The sequence below is a fragment of the Scardinius erythrophthalmus genome (assembly GCF_964197995.2).
Source record: "Scardinius erythrophthalmus genome assembly, chromosome: 4".
NCBI classification, from domain to species: Eukaryota; Metazoa; Chordata; class Actinopteri; order Cypriniformes; family Leuciscidae; genus Scardinius; species Scardinius erythrophthalmus.
The window spans coordinates 4,354,751-4,378,549 of record NC_138224.1 but is presented as its reverse complement, the minus strand read 5'-3'; the positions used below and the strand labels follow the sequence as shown (position 1 = coordinate 4,378,549).

General features: G+C 36.1%; 1 protein-coding gene across 6 annotated transcripts in view; it reads right to left on the bottom strand.

Moving 5' to 3' along the window:
• The window catches only part of tfec (transcription factor EC), a 49,452-nt gene that overhangs the window by 19,516 nt on the left and 6,137 nt on the right, over positions 1-23,799 (bottom strand). For all 6 annotated transcript variants that reach the window (XM_081363620.1, XM_081363621.1, XM_081363622.1 and 3 more), the window contains one exon: positions 12,301-12,500. In XM_081363620.1, coding sequence (XP_081219746.1) covers positions 12,301-12,500 — 200 coding nt within the window. The remainder of the gene's footprint in view (positions 1-12,300; positions 12,501-23,799) is intronic.

Genomic DNA, 23,799 nt, shown 5'->3' with positions numbered 1-23,799 from the left:
AAGGCCTTGTCCGTCTGGCTGAAACAGATCTGATCTTCTGGACGGACCCTTCTACTCTCACCTCTGATTTGTGGCATGTCAGATGAGGTATTTTGGAAAGTTAATCACGTACAACATGGCTGACACCGCAAGAGAGAGGTTTATTACTACATCCACAACAGGTGCATAATGTGGCCACTGAATGTCATTGCATTAGATACCAAAACATCAAACCAAGTGGCATCTGTAAATGAATATTGGAAGAGCTATACTCAGAATAACCAACTTGTCTGTTTAATTTAGCACTAGCACTAGTTTTGAGATTTTGTTTTCTAAAGCAATGAAATTCATACACATTTATGTAGAAGTCCATTTCTTTTTCAACTATAAAAAAGTTAATTTTCCTATTACGTTTTTTTTTTTTTCACAATTGCGACTTTTTGTATGTCACATTATGACTTAGTGTCCCTATTATGCTTTTTCGAAAATTGCCATCAGGCATTGTGAAATATGCCTGTTTGTGAATGTAAAAGGTCAGCAAAATTTTTAAGATCAAAGTGCACAACAAATAAAGTTATTGTCTCCGAAAAGAATCGATTCTGAACTGCCCAAAATGAGTCGTCAGCAATTCCAATCTCACTTCCTGTTATACATACCTATACGTAACAATCTAACAAATTTGCATAATGCCAGTTTATGATCTTCATTGGCCGCCCACAAACAACGTTTACTTTGACCTGCCCTCAAACACTGTAGTTGTAGCTGAGACTGGAAGAGTTTGGTTCGTGTTGTCAACATGTGGAGAAGATCACAACAGACTGGACCATCTGACCAATCAGAGCAGAGTAGGCTCTTGGAAAGGAGGGCTTAAGAGAGACTGAATCTTTGAACTAACCATTTTCAGACTTTGAGAAATTAGGTGATGCTGCAATGTATATTATGAGACAATATTTTTGTTTTTTGACCATTGGTGCATGTGAACCTATTGTAGGAGACCTAGACTATATACCATTAAAATAGCATAATATAATTTATAACTCAATTATTTCTCTTTCACAATTTGTGGCTTTGTCACAATTGCAACTTAATAGCAATAAATATGATTTAAACTAATTACATTAAAAAATGAGAATTTGCAATTTTATATTTCACAGTTATGACCTTGTATCTCACGATTTCACATTATGACTTTATATCTTACCATTGCAACTTTATTTCCCAAAATTGTGGCTTTATATCTCACAATTGTGTTACTATTTCTCATAATTACCTTGTGATTGCGATTTTATATTTCATAGTTACAACTTTCATATAAATATTTTATAGGAATATTCTTAATTTACTACTGTTAGGTATGGTCACAATATTTAATTGAATATCGAAGACAGGGGACATACTCCTTATACTCTTATCATATTCTGCCCAGAAATTCTTGATGTTTATTTACAACAAAAACAACTAAATAAATAATTTTAAAACAATCAAATAATATACCAACTGATTTATAACTATTCCTGTTTTCCATTTCATAATTACTGGATAAGGATTTCACTCACCAAGAACAATGTCTAATGTCTAAAATCAGTTTTATATCTCAAAATGTTGTTACTTAGTAGACTGTCTAAAGCAGACCATCAAAATAATGTAACCAACTTTTGACCTTTAAAATGGATTAGTAAATGCTGAGATTAATGTTAACTAAGATTAGCAAATGCTGTAGAAGTATTGTTCATTGTTAGTTTGTGATAACTAATGTAGTTAACTAATGTTAACAAATGTAACCTGAGGGTTTCCCCTTTGGGAAAAGTACATATTTCATCAGTTTTTAACCAATAACATTCATATATAATAAGAGTACTGATATCAATCATGATTTATAAACGCTGAGTCATTTGAACTGAAGAACAGTTCCTTCCTAATTTTTCTCCTTTTTGAAGTTGAAATTTTCACATCCCCAGAAGTCTTTTAAATTCCTATAAACCAGTGTAATGGCTGTCAAATGGTGAAAATGAATCTTTCTAACCACGCCACCACACTGACGAACAACAACACACTCCGTTGAACGGAATCCCACATTCTTGTGGAGCTTTCACTTTTTTTTTTCTCATCTCGTTTCCTTCTCAGCTGAGTACGTGGGTGACGTTAACGTGAGACGATGCTTCTCTTTTCATCACTGCAGGGTGCCGCTCAAACCAAAAGTCTGACTTTAAGACCTATTAGGTTATTAAGTGCCTGATATGGCACACCCAGGTATGGGAAAACCACCAAAGTCAATCCTCTAGCAGTCCGAACCGCGCTGGGGGTACGAGCAGCTTCAGAGAGGGCATCCGTCTGAGCATGTTAGGTTTGTGATGAACTGTTTTAAGGAATTTTACCTCATCACGTGCTGGTAACTTGAACATTTAGATGGCGGCAATTGAGTGTTCGTGAGCAGAGCTAATCGCATGTGATGCGAGATCGCGAGTCGTGACATTCTGTGCCACAACAAAGCAATGTAAAGCACTGTAAACGCACATGCTTTTGTTTACACACAAACACACACTTTAACGAGGGATCTACAGCATGCAAGCTAGAAATAAGTTTTCTCTGCTCAAATATGTTTTACTGTTCTCATCTGTAGATGTTGACGGAACCTTGTCATTCATTTAAGGTTAGTTAAATGATAATGTGGTTTTTTTTGGACATTAATGTCATATTTTATAGATGCATGTCGTTATAAGAGAATGAATTGAAATTAATTAATTATTGAAGTATTTATTTTTTTGTTTATTTATGTTTATTTGGCCAATATATAAAATTCCATTACCCAAGTAGGCAAATTTGCATTTTTTTTTCTAAATGTTATATAAAAATTTGATTAATTTCCATATCAAGACTTTGACATTATGGCTGGTTTCCAGTCTAAGACGCTTTAGAAGACTGTTAGCTGAAAATATGAAGCGTAAAATGAACAATTATTATAACACACGCAACACCAATGATACAATTATGTGAATTAAATTAGCCAGATTGAATTTACTTTGACAAATGTAGCATAACATTGACACATTATATATGTTTTTCATTATACACCTAGTTTGTAATGTGATTTTTCACTACAGATTAATTTGATGCAATAGGACAGACTTTAAAGCATATAAAGTTGTTCCTTGAAGTTTGCATATGTGCACTTCCTCCAAAATAATACACTTTATGGCAGGACAAACCAGCATTTAAGCAATAGTTCAATCCCACTACTATTTCACGATCTAGTATGCAAAACATTAAATGCTCAACTGACTTACCTGACCGTACCAGTTATATTCCAGCATTTTGATTTTATGGGTGGTATCGCTCTCAAAAGCCAAACTGTCGCTCTCTATGGCACAACAATATCATGCATTTACTTGTGTAGACTCATCTACGGGTCCCACTAAGCCCTCGACACACACCCCAAGCCCGTTTAGCACTCCTAAGCTTACGACCTGTTGATAATGAACCTGAACCCATTATTTTGAGTCAATGAATTGAAAGAAATGGGGCAAGGAATGAAAGCCACAGGGCCAATTACTGATGCTCTTTGATGTATTATTCTCCCTCACTCACTCAAATGGATCTGCACATTTTGTCTTCATCCTCTGTTTTTCATTAATTATTTTGCTTGGGGTCAAAGTTTGACTGGCTAATTGTGCAGACGGTTCAGCTTTAAGAATGGCAGTGATTCTCCAAAAGCTGACACTCTCTCTAGCTGTGCTCAGCCACCTTGCATTATGCCAATTAATCCAATTCTTTGATTTTTTTTCTTTTCTTTTTTTTCATTTTCCTTTCTTTCTTTCTTTCTTGTTCAGCCTCTCTTTCTGTCCCTTCTTTTGTAATTCATCATCTTAAAATCTTAAAAGAGTTGGGGGGTCTTGGACTGGTTGGGAGATTGTTAGGTCAACTAGAGTAACTAATAGTTCAGTGTTGGCGACACATGGAGAGCTTTATTTTACAAACTGTAACCCATAACCTACAGAGAGAGAGAGAGAGAGTGTGTGAGTGTGTGTAGAATGTATGTATGAGTATTTTTTTTTAAATCTTTTCCATCACTATGAAACAGAACATATTACTAAATATGCATGGCAAAAATTGGTGTTTGGGGGCGACATTGTAATAACTACAGTATAAATTTGCCAACATTTAATATGTCTTATTTTGTAGGATTTATATATTGTTAATTTACTTGTCTATAATCACAATATTATATTGAATATTGAAGACACTGGTATACTCTGCTCTGAAAATCTCACTGAATTTTTTTTTTTTTGATGTTTTTTACAAAAATATATATATTTTTAAAACAATCAAATAAGATGCATAAAAAGTAAAATAACTACTGTTTCCTAACTTTTTCCAGTTTCCCATTCATAAATACTGGATATTGATAACACTCAAGAACAATTTCTAAAACCTATATATATTTTAAGCAGTACAGAAGTAGAACATGTTTATTTATTCAATGTTAATTAAAAGTTTTCAAGACAATTTTGCATCATCGAAGGGAAATTTACAAATATCACAAAAATGAATTTCTTAGCACCAGTAGGATTAGATACTCTCACACCTTTCCTCATAAAGGGCACATGCATAATTTGATCATAAGTATATTCTTTAGTAAAAGTGTTCTTTATGTGGAAAACTTTTATTTTTAAAATCAGTTTTGCGGTCCAGACATGCAAATCGCTGGCCAATAACAATAAGCGGCTTTTCTCACTACGCTTGACCCTGGGTTAGCGTGCTTTTTAACTCTGGGTCAAGGCCACTTTTAACCAGCATCTAAGCCATGTTTCACAATTGTAAATTGTGCTTAGCAAAGGTGCTTAAGCGAGGGAAGTAAATGGGGGGGTTGACCGGGAAATGCAGTGCAAAATGGAACAAGATAAACTAGGATTACGTTAGCTCAGGGATAAAACGTCCCCACGAGAAATCACAATAAAAGAGCTGCATATTAATTTATAAAATAGTTTCTGACTCATGTCGTAGGGTGCTTATAAGGCCCTTACTTCCAGGCTGCCTCCACTTTTCGATTCTCACTGTCTTTTAGCTTAGCCCTGCAACTATTTCACAGTGTGAGCCAGCTGATCACGCATATTAGAAGGCATTCTCATTTATTAGTGCTGTAAAAGTCGTCTTTCATCACTCCACCTCCAGGACAGTTCCCGCTTAGTGTTTTAGTTTACGTGTATGGCATCTTTCATACTGATCAGTACATCCTAGTTTCTCGAATCTTACATATGACCTTTTCAATTAAGATACAAGCAAACGGTTTTATTTACTAAAATAAAAAGCCTGTTGGGGACTAGAACATGTGGGGAAACCCACTCATTGACATCACAGAGGATTTAAGAAACAAAAGAAATATTATTCTAGAGATTAACTTTCCATAATGGGACAGATAGAGTAATCTGAATGAGATTAGGAAATGCTAATGACGTTTTCCCTCTGATCTTGATTGACATTTATCTGAATTCCTACAGGAAGCATTGGCTGCCCTTAATGGCTAATGCTTGCCACTTTCCGGCTTTTATTTTATTTAGTTTTATTTCATTTCAGTTTAGTCTAGTCCCTCACAAGGGACTCGTGCACCCTGACTGGAGAGGAACTCCTGTGTCCCTTTCAGTTATTTTGCCCAAAAGACGCCAGCGACTAATCAGTGTGGCTGAGCAGTGACTCTGAGACGTCGGCCTGGGGGTTTTGCGAGGGCCCCTGGTGATACACCACATTAAGGGCCATAGTGGCCCTGTTTGATACATGTTTCCCCATCAAACGCAGAAATGGACTCACACTAATCAGAGGCCAGAGGTCAGTTGGGACAGACAGATAATATCTTTGTAGACAAGAAGAGTCTAGTTCTCCTGCCTTTTAAGGTTTAATCAGTACGATCTAAGCAATTGTAAATAGTGGAAAATCACATGCAAGATCTGTCACTGAACAACAGACAACTATTTTATCACCTTCAATATATATATATGTGTATATGTATGTGTGTGTGTGTGTATGTATTATACACAACTGTTTTACATACATACATACATACATACATACATACATACATTATATATATATATATATACACATATACATACATACAGTACCAGTCAAAAGTTTGGAAACATTACTATTTTTAATGTTTTTGAAAGAAGTCTCTTATGCTCATCAAGCCTGCAGTTAAAAAAAATATATATATATAAAATAACAGTAATATGAAATATTATTACAATTTAAAATAATGGTTCTCTTTTTTAATATACTTTAAAATGTAATTTATTTTTGTGATGCAAAGCTGAATTTTCATCAGCAAGTACTCCAGTCTTTGGTGTCTTATGATCCTTCAGAAATCATTCTAATATGATGATTTATGATCAATGTTGGAAACAGTTGTGCTGCTTTATTATTTTTTTTATAACCTGAAATACTTTTTTTCAGGATTATTTGATTAATAAAAAGTTCAAAAGAACTGTACTTATTTAGAATAGAAATCTTTTGTAACAATATACACAAGTTTTTATATACAAGTTTGGGAACAATAACTATTTTTTTTTTAAGAAATTAGTACTTTAATTCAACAAGGATGCGTTAAATTGATAAAAGGTGATGGTAACGATTTATATTGTTAGAAATGTTTTTATTTTGAATAAATGCTGTTTTTATTAATAAATGCTGTTAACGTTTTACTGGGTATATGGGTTCAGGAAAAAAGTAGTCGAAAAATATATATTAAACAGCACAACTGTTTCCATCATTGATAATAACTGAGTATCAAATCATCATATTAGAATGATTTCTGAAGGATCATAAGACACCAAAGACTGGAGAACTTGATGAAAATTCAGCTTTGCATCACAAAAATAAATTACATTTTAAAGTACATTAAAAAAGAGAACCATTATTTTAAATTGTAATAATATTTCATAATATTACTTTTTTTTTCTTTTTTTTTTTTTAACTGCAGGCTTGATGAGCATAAGAGACTTCTTTCAAAAACATTAAAAATAGTAATGTTTCCAAACTTTTGACTGGTACTGTATATATATATATATAGTACTCGTTTCTAAAGTGGGATTTAAAGTGGCAATAATCTGACCCAAAATAATTTCAAAATCAAATCAAAAAGCTATTTATACATCATATTTGTTGCATTTACTTTCTAATTTGAATAATCTTTATTAGTTTTTTATGTAGCTCAGTACAGTAGAGCTTGAAATGCGATCTGAATGTTTTTGTCAGATTCACTCATTAAGAAAAGTTCTTCTGCTCACTTTCGTGCTCTGGCAGATGAGGGCAGCAGTGTGGATGGACAGATTCTGCAGTTTTATTATACTGTCTGATTGTATTAAAAAGAAAAAGTAAAACCTTTACTGCTTGTAATAATCCCTGTACACCTAAATAGACCCCCTCCCTCCTTATGTCCCCTGTCTAGCCCTCTGGCCAGATCAGGCCTCACAGGTGCCCTGGGGCACAACGCTCTGCCCCGCTCAAGGCTAAAAGCCCACACTAGCATATATTCCATGCATTGAACCTTTTTCCTTTGAATCCTATTAGTGGCTGAACATGGTTTAACTGAAAAAGACTGCCGACTTCACTCAATTAGGCCTAATAGGATTACAGGGCTGGTATGGGCTGGGCGGTTTAAATAAGACAGGAATTTTGGCAGACACCTGCAACATGTACTGCATTAATCTTATAAAGGAGAGTATGCTGGCTTGTTAATGGGGATTGCACATGCCAAGACTTCAGCTGCCATCTTTGTTGAGGCAAGAATCAAGCTTGTGATGAAAGGACTGTTCACTTGTTTCAGGCCTATTCACAGCACATTTGGTATTCGGGCATTTTATGTGCGCCAAAGCACGCGTGTATCATCAGAACATCATGCAATTAATAATAATATATTGAAATTGATTTTATATGATTATGTAATCATTATATATTTAATATTATGTATTTTATTATTTTCTATGATATAATATAAACAGATTCTTTTGAACTTCTGAATTCCTTTTTTCAGACAAATAAACAGGTTCCCATCCCACTTTGTTTTTTTTTTTGTTTTTTTACACACAATATTTAGAACTTAAAAGGCCGCTAGTTGAATCCTATTACCAGGGGACAACCCTGGCGGATCAAAGAGACACGGAAGGACCAAGCAGGGCTGTAAAAGTCCCTGGAAATGCTGTACTTGATCAAGAGTGCTTCTAATCAGACTCAGTTGTTTTATAGAAAGGGAGAACAGTGACGAGTCACTCCACTGTCCTGGAAAAAACCCATCTTATGTTGCAATTGATGACAGGCCGTTTGTCATAATCAGAGCTGCTAATACGGTTTCCTCTCACTGCTGATTCACAATGATTGGGTGCAAGTAAATTTTGATGTTCATGTCTCCATCCTTCCTTCCTCATTTTCTTTTATTGCATTTTTCTATCCTTCCACCCATCTTTCATTCTTTTTAGCCATCTCTTTTTTTTATCCTTGACGATTGTGTTGAGATAAATGCCACCGCTTCTCTAGATCCGCGCTCCACCCACCCTGCTTTAGCAATGCTTGTTCATTGAAAATAGAATTCATACTGTGAGTGAGTATCAGCTATATTATCATGTAAAACTATCATGCAAATATATAAATATACAATTGCCAAGGTGGCTACTTTTTTGTGGTGACATCTACTTAAAATGGCACATGCACATATTGAATAAGCAGACGCAACACCGCTAAATGCTTTTATACGCATCGCTAAACCTGCAATAGATTTTAGGTCTGTTTAAACTGAAGTTGGGACAGATCTTTTCTTGCATACGCTCAGTCCACTCGAGCACGATTCGAGCCATCTCAGTGTCCGGCCAACGGATGTACATCCGAGCAAAATGACCAGTATATTTGATTTCAGGGGGCGTTTACACAATATCGTTTTAAAAAAAAAGGTTACAATAATATCATTCATTTAGAAAAATGAATTCATTTTTGTTTCATGCCAACTTTAAACCATTTATGATATTTCCACAATCAAACACAACAGTTTACAGGGCCATACATGTTCAGTATCATCAGAGTAAGATTGTATGCAATGCTTTCACAATTCTGTTAGCATTCAAGACTGTATTTAGCATATCTGCTCTGTCAAGAGCATTTTAATTGTGCTGTCCAAGGTATGGACTGTTACACTACAACTGTCTATCCCCATTAGACGTCTCTTGACCTGCCCTCCCTCCTGCCAGTCCAGTGGGCCGCAGGATGTCAGACTGAGTTTGGGTCTGAGCCAGACGGGGTGGGTGGTCTTCCTCGCAGTCTGCTTTGGTCTTATTAGTCAGCCGGGATCCCCCCCCATCTCCGTCTCCCATAATACGTCTTCCCATAACCCCTTGGCTCTACCCGAACTGCCTCATAGGCGGGGAGGCGTGTAGATACACAGTTATAGATCTGTGTCTTCTTGAGTGAAAGTATGTGTGTGTACGTCTGCCGTAGCCTCAAGGGACAGCACGCTTCTAAGAGATCAGCCTCTTTCCTCCAAACACAGGTAGCGCTGCAGTGTTTGAAATACACAGATCCACACCAAAACACAGACGCACACACACACTTTAACACATGAAAGGCCTCTTGTGGACCAGAGCAAACACAAGGCAGCTTTGATGTGCTCCAGCCTCTTCTATTCCCTTTCACACACCCTAAAACTGACTGTCTGAAAATCTGATTTTTATCTTTCTCCTTCTGACAGGTATTAAAAGTGCAGATGAAGTGAGTGTTTTTCTTCTGTCTGGCCAATTTAAGCAGAACTCATTTGAAAGACAAATGACCACAAAACACAAATGAGATGTGTATTTTTACTATTATTCTTATTAGATTAGATTATTGTTATTAGATTATATATATAAATATAAATAATACATTTGGGTTCATTTTATAATTAAAGCACTGATTATTGGGTTCCAAGTAGGGCTGTGCAATTAATTGAATTTTGATTTCGGCTCCAAACGATCACCAAAATAGTACAATCGAGTAAAAACGATTATTTTGCGATAATTTTGTCTCGTGTTCTGAATGATGTGCGCACGCGCACATCCGCCCCTCCCGAAGCAGTAAACTCTCTTAGCATGAACGTTTAAACTGGTAAGACTTAAAAAGAAGTGGAAATGATAACCTTTAGTTACGATGCAATGCTGTCCCGATTGTGTAAGTGACAATTCCGTCATGTCCCGACTCCTAAACGCGAGAGTGTAGTTTCGACGCTTGCTTTGTCCAACCCATTTTGAGAGACAGAGAGAGAGAAGACGCAGCACCGCTGAACACTCACGCGGTTTGTGAAATTAAGTCTTGGAGAAAGTTTTAAAATTATTGATTTGATTTTATAATCTGTGTGGATTCATTTAGGCTACTCATACAATCTACATGCTAAAGTGAATCAATGTTTGTGGGGGAATTTCCCTCATTATAAGTGGTAGACCTGCGGGAATTATTAAAATACTCATTGAAGTATTATATGTTATATTATTTATTTTAATAGTTCAAAAAGTACAATCAATGTTCAAATTTCGATTTTTTTTTTTAAGAATTCTTGAAAGGTGTCTTTGGTAACACTTTACAATAAGGTTCATTAATTAGCATTAGTTAACTACCTTAGTTAACATTAACTAATAGCCTAATGAACAATACATCTACAGCATTTATTAATCTTAGTTAATATTAATTTCCCCATTTACTTATGTTATTAAAATGAAAGGTTGTATTTTTTAACATTAGTTAATGCACTGTGAACTAACATGAACAATGAACAGCTGTATTTTTATTAACTAACATTAAAAAAAGATTCATAAATATTGTAACAAATGTATTTCTCATTGTTAGTTCATGTTAGTTAATACATTAACTAATGTTAACTAATTAACCTTATTGTAAAGTGTTACCGTGTCTTTTTAATAAATGCAACACATTCCCAAAGTCATGTGAAATAATCATGTTACATAATCGTGATTTCAATACTGACCAAAATAATCGCGATTATGATTTTTTCCATAATCGAGCAGCCCTAGTTCCAAGGACAAACGGCTTGTGTAGACAACACAGTTAATACAATGGCCATGTCTCTTTTCAGGTTCAGGTATACATAACACATATCATTATGTCTATGGAAATTCCCCATCAAAGTTGTATAGATTGATAGATTGATTAATAAATAGATAACATTTACTCAAACTGTGCCTAGATTTGATAATGTTAGAGATTTCAACATGAGTTAAATCTTTCTCTGTATTTTACTCTCTTATAAAGCATATATTTATATTTAGCCATTTATATTGCTCTCCTAAGCTATTCAAAAGCACCTCTGAGCAAAAAAGGATTAAGAAAATGCCTAAGAATGAATGATATATAGAAACTCACAGCCCAGTTCAGGAACTTTTACTTTTTACAGTCAAAATAAACACTTGTCGAATGTGACTATTGTGATTACAGTGTTCTGTCAGCACATAGTGTGGAATTACGCTCCGAAACAAAACCACCAGCAAATCCACAGCATCGGAATTCCAGACAAATGAGTCCTGGGACACAAAGGCTGTTTGGGTGGTTTCTGGCTCAAATGTGCGGACATAGGCATGCGTCTATAATCACATTATGGGGTTAAGTATCAATGTGGCAGAAACGAGAAAAAAGCCTCTTTTTTTATACTAATAAAATCTTAATTATTTCTCCTGGCATCTAAGAATTTTTTATAAAGACTTTAAACTGCAATAATTGATTTAATTTTCTTTGTTTTATTTTTGAAGCACAGTCCATTTCTTTGAAATATATTCATATACATTTTAATACATACTTAAACCTAAAATGAATCAGTCTTAAATAAAATGAAATTATAATCTAAATAAAATAGTAGTAGAATAATTTACTAATAGTGACATTCACAGACATGCTGACTTTCTTTCTCTCTCTTTTTTAGATCATGTGCGAGTTCTTGCCCCCCTCCATACCAAGGGGTCATTTTAATTTGTGTTACGATGCATGTAACTAAATTAAAACCAGCTCTAATGATACTGCCAGCACTCTTGTGAATGTGCTAATGACTACCAGTCGCTAAAATAAAGAGTGACTTAGTCAACACAAAGTCAGACTTGATCCTATAAATGCTGTGAATGCATTTAACTCACAGTTCCACTTAATGAATAATATCAGTTAAGATACATTTTCCATGAAGACATACTTGCCACCGCAAAAAGTAAAACACACTGCATTGCATTCGATTTCTTTCAATTCAATGTAATATTCTGTTTTTCACAGATACATGCTATGAAGCAAAAACTAAACGTGTCAGATTTTGCATACCTTCCATTGGGTCCAAGGACAGGTTGAGGGCTGAATGCTGTGGTAGGGGCCCGGGTTCGGGTTTGTGTGGTAGGAGTAGGGACAGGTGGAGAACGAGGGCCCCGGGGCCCACTGGTTCTGCTGGCTTGATACATTAGTTGCAGGGGCCACTGGAACACCAGAGAATGACTGGAACATTGCTGGATTCCTAATGCTGCACGCTGAAAACACAACACGAGAGACGAGAGAGCTGTGAAATGTGATATCTCACTGTATCTACACAGTTCGTTTACTTTAATGATGTGTATCATTTTAGAAATTAACATGTATTACTCATTTTTAGCCATTTTCAAAACATTTTGTTTTGATTTGCATCTTGAATAAATCTGTCTGACGCATGAAGTCAGAATCAGTAAAAGCCTTTAAATGAATTTATTAAGCCGGTTGCGTGTACTGTCCCTAGGGTCAATATGAAATCTTATTTGAGGGATGTTTTCTTTTAGCCTGTGATCCGATGTTACAGACTCACGTCAATGTTGCAGGAGGTGACTGAAACGGAGCTGAAATAATAAGGGGCAGCATGCTGCATATATAGTCTCAGTTCAGCTGTCACACACAATCAGTGATTTTAGTGTAAAAGGCTAATTGCCTGTTCCAGTGTTATCTACTTTAAAGTAGTATTGAAAGTGACATGAAAATGCTTTAAAAATGTTTTAGTGTTGCAGTGTGACTGTCATTATTGTGATGTTTTTTTCTGTATCATTTAAGGTTTTATATGAATTATTTATCATACTGTTAAGTGTTCTATCTATCCATCTGTCTGTCTGTTGTCTGCCTATCTATCTATCTCAATCTGTCTACTCGTCTGTCTGTCTATCTATCCATCCATCCATCCATCCATCCATCCATCCATCCATCTAATCTGTCTGTCCACTCGTCTGTCTTTACTCATCTTGTCTATCTATTTACTCGTCCGTCTGTCCACTCATCCATCCATATCTCTCTGTGTCTGTCTGTCTGTCTGTCTACTCATATATCTATCTATCTATCTATCGGTCTCTCGCTCTGATGTAGCTACTCTTCAAAAGCTACAGCTGTTCCCTATCCATGTTTGACCACACTGCATATGCAAGAAATGTTTCTTCCTTATTGTATGACTCTTCTACATCTTTTAATTTCAGATATCTGATATTTTACAATATGTAGGCATGGTGTAGAGTTATGCAGCATGAAGATCTGATTCTATCAGAGAGAGATCAGTGAGACAGTGACGCCTCACACAATCAGAGGGGCCACGCTGAGAGCCAGACAGCACTGTGAAAGGAAAGAGCTCCATAATGGAGGAGCAGGAGGTTGAGCACAACGTAATTGGCAAGTCTTCCTCCTTTTTTTGCCCACACCTCTCTACTTCCATGCATGGTGCAAGTGATTTTAAATTGCCTTCTTTCTCTCTATATTCGCTCATTATTTCTCTCTTCCTGTCAGCATTGCAGAACAGTAGAATATGCGATCCTAGACACCAGTCAGATTCAGAGATGGACCGAAATGCTGCTAAAAAATGTTTCTGTCCATCTGTCAGCATTCCAGGGACAGAGCTGCTTTTAGCTTCATTTACTTGAGACAATCGTCCCTGTCTGCACTTCAGTTGGGTCTGTGTCCACACTGGGCCACTATTTGTGTGTGAGCCTCTCCATTATGAGGAGAGTAAGTATTTCTCCCAAACAACAGGAGCATTTTATAGAGCTAATACTATAATGAGGGAAGGTAATGATACCAAACCAGGGCTTTTTGTTTCAGGCTTCCAACTCTGTAGCAATGGCACTATTTGACACATTCAGAGGTCAGAAATCCCAAGCCATTTTTTCATTTACCACAATTTACCGAACAGTAAAACACTATATTTGGCGTTCATCGGGATGCAAGGGGCATGCTGGCAAACTGCAACCTGCTGCATTTGGCATTCTTAACATATCTTTCATATGTTGATTTAAATGTTTTTGTAAAGAATTAATTGGTGTTGCTTGCTAAAGTAATTATTTAGCAAATTCTTCTCCTTGTTCATTCTGCTTGAACTTCTCATACAAATCATGTGAGCTATTACTTTTCTAAATTATCTTTTTGGAGTTATGATTAAGGTCTTGTCCACAATAGAACAAAATAAAAATACAAAATGCATTAAAGAAAATACTCTAGCCACCTTGAGACCTTCATTTGACTTGAGCTCGTAAGCAACCACCCAGCAACTGCAAAAAACATTCAGAACATATCCTTATGTCATATCATGCAGACAAGTTTTGCATAAGCAAATGCCTAAAAAAAACTCTAGTTTTTGATGATGAACATGGCTTTTCCCTGTTAGTGTCATTGATTTGCAAAGGGGTCATTTTTGGATGTCACCAGGGTGAAGATGAGGTCAGCGAGACACTGGTGAGCTTTAACTAGTGATTTACAGTGTATAGTAAAACCCTTCAGGCTTATGGGTCATTGGCTAGCTGGTTGTGTAGGTGAAGACAATAAAGTATAGGCTATACTTCGATATTGTAGCCTCAGGTGAAATGCATATCAGCAGGAGTATAAATCCTGCCCTGCTCTCATTAAAAGTCTAGAGGAGGCATTTCAATGTGTATATGTGAATATATGTTATATAAAATGTGTGTGTGAGAGATTTTAGAGGATGTGTCTCAGTCTGATGAGCTCTCCTTTCCCCCTGAGCTTCATTAAAAAGCTTTCCCTCAGAAACGGCCCTGTGTGGCGCTTTGCCCCTTCACCAGCTCTGGGCTGAGAGACAAAACACTTGTTTCCCCCCTCTATCTCTCTATCTCTCTCTCTCTCTCGCTCTCTCTCTCTCTCTCCTCATTCTTTCTCATGTCGTCTCTCAGGTCCTCAAAAGGCTTTGTTACAGGCTTTTCAAGTTGAAGCACCTATTTATTTGCTCTTTTCAAGGCTAATTCTTGGTTTTGTGCTCTCGCTGGCTCTCCTCGGATGCCGAGCGGCGCTGTGGTGCTTCTGCCTGTGCTCAGGCCCTGAGTCACTGAGTCTGGATAATGGACAGACTTAAGCCGGGTTCACACTGTACGATTTTGACCACACTTTGGCCGTCTGAGACAAGTTTTTGAAAAGCCTAAAAGATTCCTCTGATCCTAGGCTAAAATCTGTAGTCTTTGATTGCTAGTTTGACAGCCGATTAATGACCACTGTCACGATCAAATGTTAATTCTGCCAGTGTCCGAAGTCCTGCAGTGTGGCTTGTCCTACGACAACCATTAAATAAAAAAATGAATAGGAGTGCAGAACCTGATGCTGCAATTAGTGTAGCGACAACATTAACGCTAGATTTTTTTTCGTTGCTAGCTACCATTTCAATCCCGCATTTAATGCAGCGTCATGGACTGATGATGCATAACTCTGACGAGTCTTCTTGCGTACATCTGTTTTTAACATGTCTTGACTGCATGCCGTACAGTCTGACATTAATGACAACTGAGATCCTACAGTGTGAAATGGCTTACACTGAGCGAAAGTACAACATCTTTGTTGATCCTGAAACATTTCAATCAACCAATCAGATTTGAGGGACAAATTTACAGTTTATGTTAAGTTTTGGCTTCACCTATAATTTCCTGCTGATTTTAGGGATAACTGAGGGTAGGGTTAGGTTTAGGTTTTCGAACAGGAATGTTCCAGTATCAACAAAATATGATGAGTATGCAGTAAATTTCATCACGTCTTAATATATTGGATAAAATATTAAACTCAGTTTTCTATGATGGAACACATTTAGTTTTCATTCATCAAAGGTGTTTTTTTTTTGTTTTTTTTTTGCCAACTAGAAGTTTTGCCAGCTTCTAACATTTTAAACTACTTTTAAAGGAGATATTCCCGTGTGTTGTTTTTTTTTGTTTTGTTTTTTACTATTTATTTATTTTGTTTTTTAAAATATAGTTATAGTTTTTAATATATTTATAGTGGTGGATCAAGGTTTGACTGTTTAGTATGATCCAATAGGCAACATAAATTGCAAATATTTTTACAATATAGGTTGCACTTTATTTTACAGTACATGTACTTTCAATATACTTAGTGTACTTACCCACAAAAGTACTGAGTAGTGTAAGGTAACTACATGAGTTAAGTTAAAGTGTAGGGGTAGGTTCAGGGTTAGTACGTAGTTATTACCCAGTTTGTGTCATTACTAAAATAAGTGCATAGCATATTCATGCAAAACAGAGCTGTAAAATAAAGTGCTACCACAATACATAGGCCATATTACAAACATTATATTATAGTAAATTATAAGGCATTATAAAAAAATCCTGAGCCTGAATTTTTTTGGGGGGGCAGGGCTTCATTGGCACCATTTATTTTCAAGCATGTTAATGGCATATTTTTATGAATGAAAACCAGTATCACTGATATAGCTACTGATGTCTCGATGAAAATGTATTTTTCCAAAATTTGAAACATTTATTAGGCTTAAAAAATATAACAACTTTTAATTTCAGTGAACTTAAAACAATCCTCACTTAAACCCATAATAAATGTCATATTTACCTGTACCTTACCTGTGTAACCGATGTGAATTATATAGAAATTGAATACGTTTATAAAACAGTCTGCACTGCATACATTATAAACGAAAAATAGATTAATCCTTAAGCGTTGAGCAGTTAGTAATTTTCTATGTTCCCATTGTTCTTTGGTTAACTTTACTAACAGAGAGAATTGCTGTCACTTTAATACCCGCCGCTGCTGACAGGATCTCACACGTCTCATTCTCTACTCTTTACTTCCATTTAAGATTGTATTTAACTCATTTGACTGTTCTTGTGAAGATACTCAACAAAACTGACATTTTGGCATAAAGGTGTGTGTTATGGTTCGTTCAAGCGCGAAAGAGTTCTTGACGATACTGGCGCACGTCTTTCTGTGTGTATGTGTGTGTGTGTGTGTTTCAGGAGGACATTCATTCCCTGACAGCGCGTTCTCTTTTGTCTTCTCACGCATTGATAGTTTAAAACATTTGCGTGAAGGAGAGCATGGTCATATAACCCAAAGGATGACAGAAAGAACGGACGCTGCCATAAATATTTTAACACGTTAAAGCTGGACAAAAATTGGACTCGTTTTCATGGTAGGCCTACACAGAATGTTTTTTTTTTTTTGTAAGCTACACAGAATATTTAATTAAATATTAAAATTAAATATTTAGCCAAGTCTGAAGTTACCAAGCATCAGTGCATGTTAACGTTAGCTCAGTTATCAACAGGTGTAGACAGAAAATATGATACTCCTGACCTTAGCTAATTTACTGAATCAACCAACTCACATCTCCTCTCTTTCTTTACATCCATGATGACATTAAAGTCACCTGTTGTAGTTTCTGGCGTATCATCGCTGCCTGTGCCGCAACCGCTGCTTGCTCATTAGAACATTCAGTGAGCTATTTTACACAGGCTCGGTCCTGCTCCGCCGTGGCAATGACGGTGTGCGGTTAAACATCATAACAAACGAATTTGAGTGAGGGTGGGGGGACAACGGGATCTTGGAAAGTGTCCCCATAGGAAATTACGCCCGTGCAGGACATCATCCCCAAGCTTCATGAACTAGTGCTCCTTTCACCGACAACGCTTACGTGACGTATACATCTCAATCACACTGTGTTGCCAGGCCCCGCCCTGCTCTGCTTCTGATAGGCTTGTAACGTTAGTAGAGCTGCGTTCCTTTCATATGATTGGTAGGTGAAAACAATTGACTCAAATATTAAACCGCATACAAGTTCCAAATTTTTTTTTCTTCCTAACTGCCGCACGCCGGAGATCCGGCACGGTGCCGGAATACTTTAAGCCCTGTGTATGTGCCATTAAAGGGGACTTGTTATGCTTTTTTACAATTTAAATTTCTTCAGTGTGTAATGTTGCTGCTTGAGCAGCATGAAAAAGGTCTGCAAAGTTACAAAGCACAAAGTCCATACCAAAGGGAGTTTTATCAGTTGTACACTGTTTCTGAACTCCCTGAAACACTTTGATTGTAGTCTTGAGTTTTCTTCCAGGAGCGTATAAGTCACAAAATTCCCCATTTAAAGCTGCAGTCCGTAGCTTTTTCGGGTTAAAAATTATCCAAAATAATTTTGAGCAAGTACATAACCAATCAGTGTTCAACACTCTCTGCTTGCCTTAGCTCGATTCAAAATGTTAAGCTAGTAATAATGTTTTTAATTCCAGTGGGACTGGTGGATTTCCGTGGGAAATTCGAGCATGTCTTTGCGTCATTACGTCACATCTGTCCACATAAAGAAGAGTCTCGGCTAGTCGGCTAGGAGTGTGAGGATGTTAGGTGGAGATGTATAGCCTTTTCTCAGAGCACTTGATATAATTAAACTTATCAATTTGATGGCGGATCCAGAAAGGTTCAAACAACAATCACCAGTGACAACTGGACATTTACCCATTGTAAAACGCAAGGACACATCGGAAGGGCATTAAATGTAGTCACGCAATGCTGATGTTGTAAACATTAACAATTTGAGAACAAAGTATAATTTGCACGGTTTGACGTGATATAAGCGATCGTTATATTTAATCAGTGCGATTTACTGCAATGCTTTTTTCCCCATAGTTGGTCAGAACAAAAGTGGATGTTACTTGTTCAGACGACATTTTCCGCTGAAAATACTTATGTTGGTCATACTTCCAAAAGTAGAATCTGTGATTGCGAACGACAGTATCCACACCGCCAGCGCGGTGACTGACAGCCGCACATTCTCCTCAAAACATCAGATTCATCCGCGCTGTGCCGTGCCAAGGCACAACCCGCGTAAAGTTGGTAATTCCGCGAATAACTGCAGTTGCAGATTTCGAACAGAGATGGCGACAGAGAAAAAACTGTGGACTGCAGCTTTAAATAATTCCAAGACACATGCAAAATAAAGCGGCGAGGCCTGGCTGAGTTAGTCAGTAGTTTGTTGAAACTGGTGGTTATGGTAAGGGGTGTGACATTTCTCAAACACGCTCTAAGTTGTTGACCAATCACAACACACTGCTCCAGCCGACCAATCAGAGCACATTGTGCTTTTCAGAAGGAGGGGCTTCACAGAGACAGGAACTAAACAGAGCGTTACTGACAGACTGGGACGAGAGGAGCTGCAAAAATGTCACGTGTGAAAAATAATGTTTTTTTTTTTTACATTTAAACATGAAATCCTATTCTAGTAGACCCTAAAAACAAAAAAGGGCCCATAATATCTTAAAGTAAATTACATAATATATTACATATTTTCTTGAGCACCACATTTGAGGACGTTATGAACGTTGACACACACAGTTCAGATGCAGAAAAGTTTAGCAGCTTTTCCCAAATAGACCAGACAGGGAAATAGAGGCTTGTTTTTGTGTCTGTCTAGCCAGCGCTCCACTTGAGTCGGTCTCTTCTCAGACATGGAGCCTCAGTCAAACCCAAGAGCCACAGGCTGGGAAGAGCAAACATTCAATGTCATCTCTGATTGGCCAAGGTTGAGCAGCGCCTCACCTTCCCATGAACCCCTCCGCTGTCACTGATTGGACGAGGTGAGCCGAGCCTCACTTGTGTCTGAACCCTGCCATGTGCGAGACGCCGGTTGTGTGATGTGAGAGCTGCTCGCAGGCCTCGTAGACGCTGTTGGGAGACGGACTCAGGGTGGGTGGTCTCGGTCATGAGGGCTCTCCAACCATCGCTTGCAGTGGAGAGCTCCTTCATCACCACGCTGTCATGATAGCACTACTCATAAGAGCACCACAACCACCACTCCTCAACATGGCAATTCAGACTTCCTCCCTGTCATTAAGCAATATGAAGTCTGGAATGTGAATTCCGAGATATTCGATTCCTGCCCTTTATGAACTTATCTGGGTTGGGGGAAGTTATTAGACTTAAATGTTGTAGAGGAACCCAGTGTACTACAGCTTTAACTGCAGTTCCTTTGATGCTCACAAGAGGTCACTGTGTAGACACCACAGAACTCTGCCTTGACGACTTGAGAAGTCTGATAGTTTGCATAACTTGAATTTTTTGCTTATACAGTAAAACCCAATCTATTAGGCAGACATCTTCAACATTATGCAACTTTCTAAAAGGACTAATTTCTTCAACAGTTTTTTTCATTACAATTTCTTTAACAATGTTAAAGAAAGTAGTAGGATGTCAAGATCATATTATTTTCAATAAATCAAAAAATGATGATAGTGTGAGTGTGTATATATAGTGTAATATTATTAAACATTAATTATAATTCGTTTAATTAAATTATTAATATAATCTAAAAGGAAAATTATCAGCATTTCTTAACATTTCAATTCATTGCAGAGGGATGTTATGATCATGCATGTTGAATAAATCATTAATTTATAATATACTATACAAGATATATAATAAAATGATAAATAAATATATAGATATAAAACATCAAATTGTGTATATTTATTTATTGTATGTTTCGTATATTTGAACGATTTGTATGTCATTTGAAGTAAAAGTTTAAACAATCTAAAAGTCTGATTTTAAATAATTTGAGGTTCGTAATTTTTGTTTTAGTTTTAAATAAGTAAATTTAATAAATGTAAAACTTTTTTTTTTTAATTAGAAGTGTCAACATGCAGAAACGATGACTGTTATAATTGTTCCCTCGTCAGCTCTGTGACATTTTTTTAAAGTTGTTTTGAAAGAGGTCATATCCTACTTTCTTTTTTTATATAATTGTATCCCCTCATTTTTTTCCCTTAAGGTTCCCCTTATGTTTTTAGTCAATTTAGTGTTTGTTATAATTTAGTTTTTGGCATTTTCTGACCCTTGATGTAAGTACATTCTACAAATGTGAATTATGTAACAGTAGCAGAAATCTTATTATCAAACTTTGGTCAATCTTTAATTGGTGCCCTTCAGAAGGATATGCAGACATTAGGAGCTTGTTTTTTTGTTTTGTTTTTAAACTGGAGGATATTTTGAGTTTTGGATGTGTGGTTTCATTGTACATCAAACTCTGACTCTTCAAAAAAAACTGAAATTTCTCATGGATTGACCAGCTTAAAGATTTCATTTCTCCTTTTATGCCTAGAATTCATGCCTAACTGTCCCTCTGTAGGATGCATTTGTGATATCTATTATTATTAGTAGTAGTAGTATTAAACATTAATAATTAATATTAGTATTATTATAATTATTTAATATAATCTAAAAGTACAATTTACTTACCAGTAAACATCATATATCATAAAATGATTCATATATATATATACACACACACACACACACACACACACCTTGTTTTGTCAATAAAATTAGATGGGTAAAACAATCTGTTAATTGAGATCATAGGAAGCTATTTATTTGCAGAATAATAAATCTCTGAATGTCATGCATGACAAAATCTATATACTAGTATCTATATACTTTCTATATACTAACTGTGAACTAAGGTGTAAACTCTTATTATAAAAATAATAGTAAACTAAATGTGACAAAAATAATGCACATTGTCAAAGATGTTTAAGGAAAACAGTATGGGACGTGGATGCATTTTAGGGTTCAGCTGGACATAAAGCCACTGGAATTATGGCGTTCAGTCCATCTCCATGTCTCCTAAGTTTTTTCCTCATTTCTTTCCCCACACCTTGTCTCTGCTGATTTTTTTTCTCCTTTTCTAAGACTTATCCATTATCTCATTGTCATTGAAATGTTAGATATCTTTCCCTCTCTATTTTCACCTTCAGTGTCTCAGATCACCTCTGTGTGCCACCGGATCAACACCTGCGCATCTCCAGCTCTCTATTTCTCACTCATTCTCTCTCCATATAAATGCCATTAATCTTTTGATGGGCTCTTGCTCATCTTTCTCTGATGTTTCCTTTTGTGTTCTTTTCTTTCAGGGCATTTCAAGTAAGACGCTGCCTCGCGTCTGTGGTCTCATGAGAGATTCCCATATGCTGCTGTTTCAGATGCTCAGCATTAATATACCCATCGACTGCCCCGCACTTCTGCTTTGTTAAAACTCCTTTGTCATGCAACATTATGTAATGTGTGGTGTGGGGTACAACAGGGCTCAAAATGGGAGCATTTGCCAAAGTTGTTTTATTATTTGTATTATTATTTATAATTTTAATTTAAATTTTACAATTATTCTATATTTTTTTTTTTTTTTTTATTATTATATTCTGCTGTAGGCTGTAATAGGGCTTAACTTTTTTCTGGTGTAAAGATATATTATCATCATCATTTTATAATTATTTCTTTATTAATATTTTATTATTTTATTCTGGTGTTTTATTATTATTTTTCTTTATTAATATTTTAATATTTTCCTTTTTATTAATTATATTCTGCTGCAGGATAAAGAACAACAGATTTGTCAGTTGTTCTATGATGACTACTGTTTCAGAAACTAATAAGTGCAGGATTCAATAGGGCTGAATGAATTTCTGTTATGAATATATACACTATATGAATATACACGCAATCATTTTTATTTTATTATGGTGTAGGGTAAAATAGGGGGTAAAGAAAATAAAAAATTTTGGGGGTCCCAAATGTTTATTATTATTATTATTATTATTATCATTACTCAATTAATTAATTATTAATACTTTATTTGTATTACAAATTGGAGCAACATCATTTATGTACAAAATATGTTTGTTTGGATTAAAAAAATATATAACAAAATATGAAAACCATCAGTCTTTAATCTTTAAATAAATATATTATGATTCGCAATAGCATAAATGTGCAACATTTAAAAATCATTAAATGTTTGATCAGATCGTCTCAAGCTGAAATGGCAATTTCACTGTGCATAATGAAAAAGGTGTTTGTGTGTTTAGCCCATTGCCCTCTAATGTGTTAGTACTTGTTATAGAGCTGGTAAGTCCCGCCCCTTCCGCTAACCCCACTGGACCTCTAGGTTGAAAAATCGTCAATGCAAGTGAATGTGAGAAAATTATTATTTTCTGGTCCCGTTTGAATTGTGCCATGAATGTGAACATATGTTGTCTGTGAATTTTTAATATAATAAAATGCTACAATTTAGCGGGTAGAAGTTTGATACGGTTAGACTTTGTGTGAGAGCACTTTGTGGACTACAACTCTTCGCTGCTCTCGACGTGTTTGAAACGTCAACACCACTCGCACACGGACACTAGCTCACGGATCCCGCTAAACATGGCTGTGTCTTTGGTGCACTTCACCGCCTTCTTTCAGGGAGAGGACAAAATCGTTGAGGTTGGCGAAAACCACAGGTAAGTCAACTTTATGGGGTGACGTCACATAGGCGACATGTAGTCTTTCTCGTTATGTCTTTTCCACAACTGCAAGCCGAAGAATCATACCATATACTGTCAAACTAATAACATGAAAAATTATATAAAAAATTCACAGACAACATATGTTCACATTCATGGCACAATTCAAACGGGACGAGAAAATAATTATTTTCTCCCATTCACTTGCATTGACGATTTTTCAACCTAGAGGTCCACTTGGGGTTTTACGGAAGGG